Source organism: Trichoderma asperellum, chromosome 5 (assembly GCF_020647865.1).
Source record: "Trichoderma asperellum chromosome 5, complete sequence".
NCBI classification, from domain to species: Eukaryota; Fungi; Ascomycota; class Sordariomycetes; order Hypocreales; family Hypocreaceae; genus Trichoderma; species Trichoderma asperellum.
The window spans coordinates 1701293-1713440 of NC_089419.1; the positions used below are offsets into that span (position 1 = coordinate 1701293).

Consider the following 12148-nt stretch of genomic DNA (forward strand, 5'->3'; position numbering starts at 1 on the left):
GAGCTAAGCGTTGGAACCCCAGTCAGTCCACCGCTTGCGTACATTAGGTAATTTTGGAGACACCACAGGCTACTGATTGGAACGTCTAGCCAGAGATGAACCCACTTTGAATCCGGGGGTCTTAGACGAGCAAACGAGATAGGCGAGTCTGCCGAGCCCGTAATCCTGCACTGCTGGTCGCTTTTGGGTTTGCTCTGGACAGTATAAAATACGCAATTCTCTGTATTTGACACCATATTTTTGGGTTTCAACTGTCACTGATGAAGGTATATGGATAGAGGCGAGATTGCCGAACGCCTCTTCTCCGCATTTCCTTATACGGTAACTTTCACTTACAACCTCATATGGCCATTGGCAGCGAGCATTGTATACTTATAAGCCTTTTGGCTTCTTGTAGGAAGGATAATTCGATGATTGAAAGCCATCAAACGATATAGTTCACTCTACTTCCCAAGCATCTTTATTTCCGCCCATATAAAAGAAAATAATTGAAATATTATATTTTGCACTACTTCCATCTTAGTACGATGTCTCATTCACAGATACAAACCGAGAATCGGGAACTGCCCTTAAATCAGCCAGAGAACTGGCAAGTCAAGTTTCCTCGTTACATGACAGAGCTTCCTGAAGGTGTCAATGACATTAGCATCACTTATATCGGTATCCAGCCTCGTCATGAAGAGAATCCTGCCAAGGGGATACACACCAAGCTCCACGCCCACGTCACTTCTGCTGTTCAGAGAAAGGTCGTAACGAAAATTGAGGATTGGATCCAGCAAGGATCCGGAGAACTTGCTCCAATCTTGTGGGAGAAAATGTATGTCGAAGCCGGCTACGATCTCCCAGATACAGAAATACATATTTGCTATTGGACCGATAAAGATGTTGCCATGGCAGCCACGAACAGTCTCAATCTACAACAGCTGTATAAATCACTTTCGCTTTCAGAACAAGAAGTAGTGGGCTTATGGCGAGAGTCATTTTCAGTTCCAAAACCTCGGATTGAAACAGTTTATTCTGGAAATGATTATCAGCCAGGCATCGCTTCTATCGCAGGTGCTACCCAAGTCGGCCACAAATTCACTGGATACTGGGGAGCGGCTCGCGATCGATTGCCAGCATCATCGCATGACCTTTTTGAGCCAGAGTATAAACTTGGCGCTCCAAACTTTGAAAAGGACACCAAAGGTCGTATCATTGAAGGAGAAAACAAGGTCTCCGTTGCTCATATTCGGTCCGGCCAGTTCTGGGAACGATGCAAGGACGATGAGAGAGAGGCATACGAAAGCACACTTGAGCCCATATTGAGAGAGGGAATGACATTTCTCGAAGAGAATGCGGAAGAGACAGGCGACATCGGGCTGCGCTTCTCTCGTCATATGGTCACGAACCGACTTCTCCAAGCAGAAGAGACAGAAAAGACGGCTACATTGAACGGCAATGGAAATACAGTGATCAATGAACTTACAAATCTCGTGAAGAATTATACCGGATATTTTAATGGAACAAACGGCACGAATGGAACAAACGGTCACTCCAGCACTGGCAATAACAACGACCCCGACGCAGAGAAATTTGGCCTCCTTGTAACAAAGGATCGTCGAAGGCTCGAGACGTGCAGCAGCGGCTTCTTCCGCTCTCTCAGGGACATCGAAGCGTGGTCTTCCAAGCACAAGACGCATCACAGAATATTCCACGGAGCTCATACCCACTCTACCAAATTCGGCAAGACGACGTTCAAGTTCCGCTCTTGGCATGAAATGTCAGCTTTGAAGCCTGGCGAATTGACGTTTGAGTACATCAACTGCCACCCTAGGACGGGCCTGATTCCATTCTTTGATGTGTGAACTTGTCTTGAGAGGATATATAGATGGCAAAGGCAGGGGTGATGCGGGATAAGCGCAGCTTGGCATAGCTTAGCATACCTAGCATAGAGTGGAATTAGACGTTACGAATGTATCTTGACATGTGTTTTGTATCGTGAAGAACATTGTTTTACACATTTCTTAAACTATTTAAGTGTAAAGGAGGTTAGTTCTAGGGTAAGGAGAATAACTTTACTTCATGGACATTGTATGTAATCGTTAATTAATTTGTTTTACATTTGTTGGCCAGTCTCTCATATTTATCCTGTCCATTAACATTTACTACAATAGAGTTAGAATATTCATTATTAATTCGATATCATTTTGTTAGCTGTAAGATTTCGAGCAGCTAATATATGAAATCTTATACCAATGGGCGTGGAATAAGATTTTAGTTGGAAATTGTTCCGTACGTAGATGCCTGCAGCAGCATTTATGACGAAAAGATATCTCATAAGGAATGTCCAAAATGAGAAATACATGAATAATGCAAATATCAGACAATTTCTTTACGATGATTTTGATGGTAAATAGGTTCACGCCACTCATACACGCATTCAGTCATTTGGCTGATTTTTACAAACGAATAAGACATTAAACACATAGAAATAAGCCAAACAAATCAGATTGAGTGATTCTTTTTTTCTATCCTTTTAAATCCACTGCAACTGAAATAGTAAATAAACCTTAAAAGATCACTGCCGCTTCCCCTTTCGCTATGCAATTAGTTTAAACCGTTTTCTTCTTATACCATTTACCATTCCTACTTCTGCTTTGGTAGCAGAACAACTCTGTATTGCACCTTGCCCGCCTCAAGACGCTCAAACGCCTTGTTGATACCATCTTCTGTCATCTCAAACTTCTCAAGCACAGGCTTAATCTGGTGAAGAGCAGCAAACTCCAACATTTTACGGTGAATAGGGCGCGAGGCGACGAGGGAGCCATGAATTGTGATGCCGCTCATGATGAGAGGCATGTAGGGCATTTCCAGGTTGTCAGATGACACCGACAGAGGATAGATACGAGCACGAGTAGAAAGAAGGGGCAGGATCTTGTCCCAAGCTGGCTGAGCGGAAGTAGTAACCAGGAGGCGAGAGATTTTCCAGTCACCCAGCTGCTCATCAATATTGCCCTTGTTCATGGCGACAAATCTGTGAGCACCAAGCTTCGTGGCATCAGATTTCTTGCTATCAGAGCCAGAAAGCACAACAACACGGCAGCCAAGCTTGGCCGCAAACTGAATGGCAATGTGCCCTAGACCTCCAACTCCCATAATACCAACAGTGTCGTTGGAGTCCACATCGTGCAAAGCAGTGAAAACAGTCGCGCCAGCACACTGAAGAGGCGCAGCATCCTCGTTGCTAATCTCATCTGGAATGGGGTGGAGGAAAGCCTCTCGAAGAACGGCGTGAGTAGCAAAGCTGCCCTGGTCGGTGTTTCCTGAGCCGTAGAGAACACGCTCCTTGCAGAAAACGTCGTTTCCCTGAAGACACTCGAGACAGTGGCCGCAGTGGTCGGTCTGGTATCCCCAGCCCACTCGGTCTCCCTTCTTGAGATAGGTGGCGCCGGGGCCGGTCTGTTCAACAACTCCAACACCTTCGTGACCCAGTGCAACATCTCCATGTTTCTATAGATGACTCGTTAGTAATTGTCGAAGAAGTGGAGGGATAGTATTGTATACGAGTCGAACTGAGACAACTTACATAATGCACATCTGTAAAGCACATTCCAGAGGCCGTCACTCGCAGGTACACCTGGTCACCAGTGAGCTGATCGGGCTTGGTGGTGGTGCGAGGCTTAGCAAGGCCATCCTTGGATCCTGTGTAGACGGTGAAGGAAGGCATTGTGGCTGTTGGTGTATATTGGCGAAAAAGGTGTGATTCAATAGTAGTCGGTAGCTCGCTGTTGTTGATACTGCTTTGTCTTGAATTGGAGGTGTGTGAGAATTCGTGCAGTGAAGAAGCTGTTGAGTTGTCTGAATGATTGAAAACTCAGCTTCAACAGCTCCTCATCCGTGGTTATATACTTTTCCCCTCCCCGAGTCTCAGACCAAACAACCACTACATCATCATCTCACCTGTCTCATGGCCCTAGCTCAGAGGCGCCTCCAAAGCTTGCATGGATCCTGAGCTTCAGACTGGCCCGCTCTACTCGGATGCATCGCTTGGATCGGCCGATTGGCTACTAGAAACGCCAAGGTCGAATTGGGTTGCGCCAACGCGGAGCTCGGGCGCGGCTTCACGTCGCAGCTGCAGGGCTGCTTGTTCATCAATTGCGTGTCTCGGAATTTCCCATCAAGATGCGTTGCATCGAACGCTGGCGATGGACTTATTCGGAGCTTATGACGGGGCTCAATCGGCATCGGGCATCTGTGCAAGTAAAGTACTTACCTAGATTAGGAATCTCCCACTTTAGCGACGATGTTCTGCCACACGGACAGGGCGCGCGTCAGGGATGCTGATCCTCTGCAGAGAGAGACGCTTTCATCGTGGAGTAGGGCATGTTGTACGCACTCTTGATGTCAGTCGGTATAGATAGATGAGGAATAGAGACAAAATCCCACAAGTGCAAACTTTATAGCCCCCAATCAGACTGGACTTAGGATAGATAGACCCATCATGACCTCAATAGCTGGCTGCTGCAGTTGCCGAATTGCCTACCAGAGATTCTGCTTGTGACGCACGTCAGCAGCAGCCCGGGAGATTTTGCCGTCTCGGAAGTTGCCGCCCTTCAAAACAGCTCTGCGATAGGAGCGACAGGGCTCTCAGACTTGATAATGGCGATGACAAAGATGACAAAGCTGGAAAACTTGCGGGTTTGGAATTGTACCATTAGCCGCGCTTGACAGGTTTCTAGAAGCTGGCTGCCGCAAAGTTTCTCACTTAATGACAGCCACGTCGAATAGAAGAAAGACAGACCAATGACGCAACCCAATGTTCAGTGTTGAGACACCACGACTGTATCATACCAGCTACTCAATTAACATGTGCCTTAGTATTTGTAACAAATCGAATTATTACCAGGCACACAACGTTGCATTTAGTTCTAGTATTGGAGGCTACTTCGCTGCCTCCTTTCTCAAGGTCTCTAATCCCTGCTGCAAGTCTCTGGTCAAATCGTCCAGCGCTTCCACTCCAACACCGAGTCTAACCAGCCTCTGGTCAATACTGGTGTTCGTCATAGCTCGCCATTCTATCAGGCTTTCTACACCTCCAAGACTAGTCGCATGCTGGAAGAGGCGCAGTTTGCTCGGCAGTCTTTTGGCTAGAGTCGCATCCTTTAGAGTAATGGAGAAAACAGCCCCGTAGCCTTTGGGCATTTGTTTCTTTAGCCAGCTGCCTCGGCCTGCAAGCTCGCATGATGAACGTCTTGGACTACTCGATGAGCCGCCGTGGATGGATCCTAAAGCTGGCTGCGGAATCTTGAGATCAACGCTGTTGCGGTAGCACTTTGCCTTGTGACTCGGAGTTCAAGAGTGCGTAGAGACCGCATGCCAAGCCAGCTTCCTGCAACTGAGTCCAGATAGACACGATCGCTATGGAGCCTCGTCAGCAAGTCGTGCTTGGGATTGACAGCCAATATGCCACACAACATACCAGAATGCCCTCCAAAATACTTGGTCCCGTTGTAAAGAACAATATCAGCCCCAAAGTCGAAGGGATTCTGGACCGGCGGCGGTCCGAAAGTCGCATCAACGGTCAGGTATGCTCCCGCCCTGTGGGCCTCCTCCGCGTAGTACTGCAAGTTGATGGCCTCTCCAGTCAGATTCAGGGGTGTCTCCACATGAATAGCGTTGCCTGACTGTAACTCTGCGGCATCGAAGTCCAAGAGGCAGCTTCTCTAGGCCGGCCATACGAGAGACCATTTGATGACAACATGACAGCCATGATATCCCTCGCCAATGGCAATGCGCCGTGGGTTTAGGAGCACAAGAATGGCGTGGAAGGCTGCTTAACCAGCGTCCGGTAATTGACATCTTGGATGGTTTCTTACAATGGCTTGCAAGAAGCAGAGAATGGCCCCTACTACAGATGGTTCGTCCCATACCTTATTCAATTGTGTCGGTAGGTCCAAAACACAGCGAAAACCATCTATTTCTGGGCTCTATTGCTAGGACAACGCCGCATAGCAGCTATACCCTGTTGTGGTGTTGATATTTGATACAGAAGGAGCTCAGGAGACAAGTGGTTTTACAATGCGCAATGCTTTTCTCAATATTAAGTTATAATGAGAATGATAATAAACAAGCATCCATTCAGCCACTTCTTTCAGTCATTTTCTTTTTTTCTTTTTCACTGTCTCTTGGCGGTACATCTCGAGGATTTGATTCATTGTACTGTTACCTTTATTACACTCATCTTTCTATTCTATTCTCATATTTTTTCCCCTCCCACCACGAACTTCTCATCACCAACTTGTATTTTGACATCTTATTCCTCTCCCGTTATTTTTTTTTTCAAAGCCGTTTCATAAAGCGGCTCTCCCCTCCATGATGGCAGTGGCACCACATAGCCCTTCGGCTGTGCAGGAAGCACTATCGCTGCCCGAGATCTTCGCCATGATTCTGGAAGCCGAGGAGTGTAGCGGTGACAAGAACTACCTTGTACCTATTTTGGACGTCCGTGATCTCAGAAATGCCATGCGGGTGAATCGATTATGGTTTGAGATCGCAGCAGAGAAGATATGGGCTGACTGGGGAAGTATTGATTGGCTTTTCCAAGTGCCGCCTAATTGCCGACAGATTTATGCATCAAAGATAGCTCAAGTTTCAATTACAGGGTTAAAGCCGGTGATATATCATCGTCAATACAAAGGCCTTGTATTTAGGAGGTTGAGGAATATCTCCCTTGAAGTCTACGGCAAATACGAATTGCGGCACTTGGAACCATATTTGGTGCCTTCTCTACAATCCTTCTCCTTTCCTATGTCCCCAAATTTGATTCCGAGGTGCTCTCCAGCTTGCAGAGAAAAACTCCGAACCTACGAGAAATTTCAATATCGACAGCAAGATTTAACACCACACATGATTCATTTTGTAGATTCATACGACACGCTCCATATCCCAAATCGGTGACAGTTTCCCTTTTTGGAGGTAAAACTATCGCGGCAAGCACTGAACTTCTCTCATGTTTAGCACAGAGCAGAAGATTGGAGATACTGAGACTTCCATGGTGTTGGACCGAGCATGTTTCACAGCAAGTTGCAGCCGAAATATTGCATTCGGACCTTCTGCCTTTCCCGCAAATTACAGAAATAACTTTGGTTGCTTCTTCGAAGGCTATCAGCAAGCTTGTTCCTCTGGTTGTAAACATAAGACAACTTGTACTAATAGTCAAAGATTCGACAGTTGATGTACTGGCGCCTGTTTCACGGCTACAAAATCTGGAAGAATTGACTATCGATTACCTGCAATCCAACATCATTGATGTCGAAGCATTGATGAAACTGGGCGCTCTTTCAAGGCTTTCAAGACTTCACTTGGGTCCCTTTCCCCACGAGACTAGAATCAGCCTCGTGCAGTCTGAATTTTCGGACCATGACTGTGAGGCGTTGGCCCGTCGATTGCCGCATCTCCGCCACCTTCGACTTCGGATGCAGTGCAATATCTCTACTAAAGCGGTGGAAGCATTTCTACGCCATTGTCCGAACTTACGGAAGTGCGAGGTGTTCCAGCCGCTCAATACTGATAATTTATTCACTGCTGCCCCTGGCGTCCTGGTATTTCCACAGCTAGCTACGTTGAACTTGAAGAGACTAACCGGTGAGGAAATTATGAGGTCGGTTTGAATCTTCTTACTCAATCACGTCACTACCTCCAAGCTATTGCAACTTATACTAACCGGGTTATTTCTGTGCGATTAGCCGAATGACACCAGAAGAATTTTGTGATTCATTCGAGAGTCAGTTTCCTGGTATAAAAGAGATGAGGCTTTGGTATGGCACTGTTGCAGAACACAACTACTACGAGGAAGCTTTTTCGATATGGCGAAGCAGGAGGGAAGGAAGAGCTTGGGATAGTGACGGTAACAGCGATAGTTCTCAGGAGGAGAGCGATAGCAGCGAATCAATGCAGAATGACTAGCTACATTGTCAACAGTCTTTTATATTCAGGCTTCTCTTGCGAATACATTCACACAGTCATTTCGCCTGAGCTCATGCCTTTCCCTTCAACCAGCACGCCAGCTTTCCGCAAAATCGACACACAGCTCGTTACAACCTCGGGCTTCACACCCTCTGTCTTGGCCGGAAACTTGACAGTCTTGAGCCACTCTCTTGCATCCTCGGCCGAGTAGTCTAGATTTGTTGAAATGTACTCGACTGCCTCGTCTGGGTTCGTGTTGAAATGGGCCACCCCCTTGTCCAGCTTCTCAAACAAATCCTTTACACGGGCGTCCAGCCCTCCCTGGGTGAGCTTCGTCGACGCCACAATCTTCCAGCTGCTCCATGGCGTGTAGATCTCGCCCACGCGGCGAATCTCGCCAGAGTCGTAGTACTTCTTGGACGTAAAGTGCTCCCACATGAAGAAATCCGCCTCGCCCGAGTTGACGGCGTTGCGTAGCCTCTCAAACGTGTTGAGGACGACGTGGTCGGAATAGGGCTCGGCGCCTGGGGCAGACAACCAGCCGTTCTTGTCGGCAAGGACATAGCCCATCACGTAGCTGCCGGAACCGATGCGCGAGACACCAATCTTGCCGCCCTTGAGGGAGTCGACGGAGGTGATTTCAGGGCGCTTGGCACCGGTCGAAATGGCCCAGCCTATTAGTGTTAGCAATTGTGTTGATTCTCCATGAGGCGCGACAGTATTGTAATGAGTCTTGATACTGTCTTCCTTTGATGCACTTACAGAGTGGCGTCTCAACGTAGGTGCCAACCAGGCGATACCCCCCATCTCCCTCAACTCCATCTTTGCCCAGACCTGCGATCCACGCCTCAGTCAAACCGATGCCGATATCGATCTCATTAGCCCGTAGAGCCGTGATCATGTGGCCAGTGCCTGAGGGAAAGGGGATGAGAGTAGCATCGAGGCCGTAATATTTCTGAGCAAAGTGCAGCGGGGTAGAAAAGTGCTCGGGCACGAAGCCGATGCGAAGGGGGGCAGCCATGATGAATTGATGAAGAGGATATCACCTGGTTTAAAAGGGGAGTTGTGTGAAGTTTTCTTTCTTCTTATGCCTTTTTCGATCACCTTGTAGAAACAGATTTGCGAAGGCGCTGAAGAGATTTTGCTCGTTCTTGTTTGACTATTGCGCGCTGCTGCCGCACTGAGTGGGGTTGAAGACATGGCAATGATGAAATAAGCTCTCAATTAGAAATTCAACATTTGCTTACTGAGCAACACTATGGAATGTTATCTGAGACACTTGAGTTTATTCCATATTTCACTTGAATTGGACGAAGCATATACATATTTTCCTTGTACTACATTGGCTCACTTCTTTTGCCATCTGGTTCTCGGTGATTGTTCGTAAAAGAGCTGTAAAATCTCAGTACAGACAGTTACAGGGATTTTCAGCCCCTCCATCAAATCCATTCTGCTACTAAAATGCTAGACTATTCGTTGTCAGCTCAGGTCAATCAACGAATCCTGCACGTATTACAGCCGGGAGGCCAAGCAGCTTTACTCTCCGTATCTACTCTGTACTAATACGCATATACATGTATATCATATTTATACCAACAGCGGCACTTGCGAATCTGATTCGTTATGGCCGCACACACCGGAAGAATCCTCTTGCTTTAGCTTCATGGTGCCGCCATTTCTCGATATTGCCAACCGCGGGCTTATAGAGGATGGTGTGGACAAGAGAAACGTTGCGCTGAGCATGACGGACCGGGGTCGTGATTACGAAGTCTGGGGGATTCAATACTGCTGCCATTTCGTACTAACTAGAATCCACCCTTTTTCTTTATCAATCTCCCCCATTTTTTTCGGCCCCTGTACCCACGACTATACTGAGCCACCCTAGGAATTATTGCTGCCGCGTGTTTTCTTACTCTTTCAATGATCGTCAATTGAAACACGGCTATTGTTGCAGCTCGTTCTTCACTCATGGCGAACGGCGAGATAAACGCTCATGAGGATGCACCTCTGCTGGGTGAATATGAGCGCGAACGCGAACCCATCTTCCCCAGCGATGACGAGGCCGCGCCTCCGATAATCAACGCAGCACGATGGCAGGTAAAGACGAGAAAATCAATAGTCAGAACCATCGCAATTGTGCAATGCGCCATCATCGGCACTGGCATGCTGCTGCTTATTCCTCTCTATCGCCTTATTGAGGACAGCGTCTGCCACGTTTATTACGGCGACGACTCGTTGGACTTGATCGATGAGATGAAGTGTAAAACGGACGAGGTCCAGGCTCAGATGGCATATCTGCTTGGATGGCTGGGGCTTTTTCATTCTATAATGAGTTCGTATTGCTCTGAATTGCTGCCCGTGAAATGATATAAAATAGCTCTCCTAACGCTTGGTGTCTTTATTCGCTCATCCGTATAGGCCTTCTCTCGACGTTTCCCTTTGGCATGCTTGCGGATAAGATTGGTCGCAAGCCGACGATACTATTAGCTTCCGTCGGCATGGCATTAGGGCCAATCTCTGGCCCGTTTATGCTCGGATTTTTCCAGTCTACAGTCCGCAAGAATCCTTACATTCTCATGATCAGCTCACTCGCGCTCTTGATCGGTGGCGGAATCCAAGTTGTGCTGGCCATGCTGTATGCCATGGCTGCTGATGTTAGCTCAGAAAAGGAAAAGTAAGGAACTCCTGATATCTACAGCGACGAGTATGTTTGATAAAAAAAAACTAACCGTAAATCACTCAATTGCCTTCTCTAGAGCTGCTAGCTTCCTCCAACTCACGTTTGGTGCTACCGTGGGTGGTCTCGTCGGTCCCCTCGTCAATGGATTTTTGATGCAAAAGTATGGCCCCTGGGTCCCCATCTGGGTTTCCATCTCCTGCATGCCCTTCATCTTCCTAGCATTCGGTTTCCTTCCAGAGACGCTCCCGGTTGACCGGAGAATGAAGGGAGGCGACAACGACCTATCTGTTGAATTAATCAAGCGAAAAGTCGGCGCAGCCCTGGTCGAGCTCAGAAAAGCTCTGCGCCTGTTTGCAAACCCCAGCATTCCTCTTGCACTCCTCACTTTTCTGTTCCAGGCCGCACGATATACCGCCTATACCAGCACCATCTTACAATACGTCAGCAAACATTTTGGATGGCGCCTCGCGGAGACGAGCTTTCTCCTGTCGCCCTTTGGACTTCTCAACTTGATCGTTCTAGCTGTTCTCCCTAGGATCTCCACACTTCTCGTGTCACCCCGTTTCGGTTACTCTTCCTTTAAGAAGGACCTGCTGTTGACACGATACTCTACTGTGTTGCTCTTTATTGGCGCTATTGTTGAAGGCTTCAGCCACAACATTGTGTTATTCATCATCGGTCTGTTCATCGAGACCTTTGGAGCAGCCGTTAGCCCTTTGGCGCGAGCCACCATAACACACTACGTCGACCCAGAGCATACTTCTACACTCTATGCTCTGATCAGCACAACTGAGATTTTCGGCACCTTTATCGGAGGACCGGCGCTGGCATGGTGCTTCGATATGGGCTTGCAAAAGAAGGGGCTCTGGATCGGCATGCCCTGGTTTTACATTGCACTGCTGTGTCTTATTGCCTGGGTTGGACTCTTATTTGTGCAGCCCCCGCCAGCAAAGCGTAGTTCAGGCAACGGAAATGGCGATGACGAGCTAGTTAGCTCTCATGAGGATTAGCTCAAGGTGCTGCTTCTGTAATAGATATATTCCTTTTTTTTTCTTCGTTCTTTTTCTCATAGTGTATATAAGCGGAAGCTTCAGACGTGAATAAACAGAGATAAGTAAACTCTGATGCATTCAATATCTCTCTAGCTACCTATCTCTTTCTATTCTATAAGAGTAATACTCAGCAGCATTCGCCTCGTCACTTGCTTACTGTGGAATGTTATCATTTTACCTGCCTAAAATGGCGTCGGCCAACTCATTAGTGCACGCCTCCAGTCTTCACCAAAATCAATTCGCCAAGCCAGCCCGCCCAATTACGCCTTAGGCCGCGCAACAATCACGCGGCCTGTGACGAGCTCCAGAGAAAATAAGTTTAAACAAAAGTGCCCTGTAGCGGATGGCTCCTCCCCACTATCTGCAGGAACTAGAGCAATGGCGGATAACAAAAGGGCAAGATAAATGATTACTTACAAGGCTTCTGGTATTCGGGTACGGCTGTTTATGAGTCAACGCCGACGTAACG

At 47.6% G+C, this 12148-nt stretch overlaps 6 protein-coding genes across 6 annotated transcripts; 3 read left to right on the plus strand and 3 right to left on the minus strand.

Annotated features, from left to right (window-relative positions):
* Positions 1-527: 527 nt before the first annotated feature.
* On the plus strand, positions 528-1847 carry TrAFT101_008718 (uncharacterized protein; the record flags this gene model as incomplete). The annotated part of the gene is made up of 1 exon (XM_066128410.1): positions 528-1847. One exon carries the CDS (start codon positions 528-530, stop codon positions 1845-1847), a length of 1320 nt encoding a protein of 439 aa, XP_065984528.1.
* A 628-nt stretch (positions 1848-2475) lies between these two features.
* TrAFT101_008719 (uncharacterized protein) lies at positions 2476-4436 on the minus strand. The gene is made up of 2 exons (XM_024899889.2): positions 3569-4436; positions 2476-3492 (listed from the first exon to the last, which is right to left on the minus strand). The coding sequence occupies exons 1-2, from the start codon at positions 3707-3709 to the stop codon at positions 2629-2631; spliced, it is 1005 nt and encodes a 334-aa protein (XP_024761858.1). The 5' UTR covers positions 3710-4436; the 3' UTR covers positions 2476-2628.
* An 857-nt stretch (positions 4437-5293) lies between these two features.
* Positions 5294-5752, minus strand: TrAFT101_008720 (uncharacterized protein; the record flags this gene model as incomplete). Its single annotated transcript, XM_066128411.1, has 3 exons — positions 5294-5400; positions 5462-5620; positions 5668-5752. The coding sequence occupies 3 exons, from the start codon at positions 5750-5752 to the stop codon at positions 5294-5296; spliced, it is 351 nt and encodes a 116-aa protein (XP_065984529.1).
* Positions 5753-6357: 605 nt separating this feature from the next.
* Positions 6358-7947, plus strand: TrAFT101_008721 (uncharacterized protein; the record flags this gene model as incomplete). Its single annotated transcript, XM_024903723.2, has 3 exons — positions 6358-6565; positions 7213-7642; positions 7728-7947. The coding sequence occupies 3 exons, from the start codon at positions 6358-6360 to the stop codon at positions 7945-7947; spliced, it is 858 nt and encodes a 285-aa protein (XP_024761856.1).
* Positions 7539-9110, minus strand: TrAFT101_008722 (uncharacterized protein). Its single transcript, XM_024899865.2, has 2 exons — positions 8710-9110; positions 7539-8621 (listed from the first exon to the last, which is right to left on the minus strand). The coding sequence occupies exons 1-2, from the start codon at positions 8966-8968 to the stop codon at positions 7996-7998; spliced, it is 885 nt and encodes a 294-aa protein (XP_024761855.1). The 5' UTR covers positions 8969-9110; the 3' UTR covers positions 7539-7995.
* A 564-nt stretch (positions 9111-9674) lies between these two features.
* On the plus strand, positions 9675-11862 carry TrAFT101_008723 (uncharacterized protein). Its single transcript, XM_024910566.2, has 3 exons — positions 9675-10279; positions 10366-10621; positions 10704-11862. The coding sequence occupies exons 1-3, from the start codon at positions 9916-9918 to the stop codon at positions 11635-11637; spliced, it is 1554 nt and encodes a 517-aa protein (XP_024761854.2). The 5' UTR covers positions 9675-9915; the 3' UTR covers positions 11638-11862.
* The last annotated feature ends 286 nt before the right edge of the window (positions 11863-12148 follow it).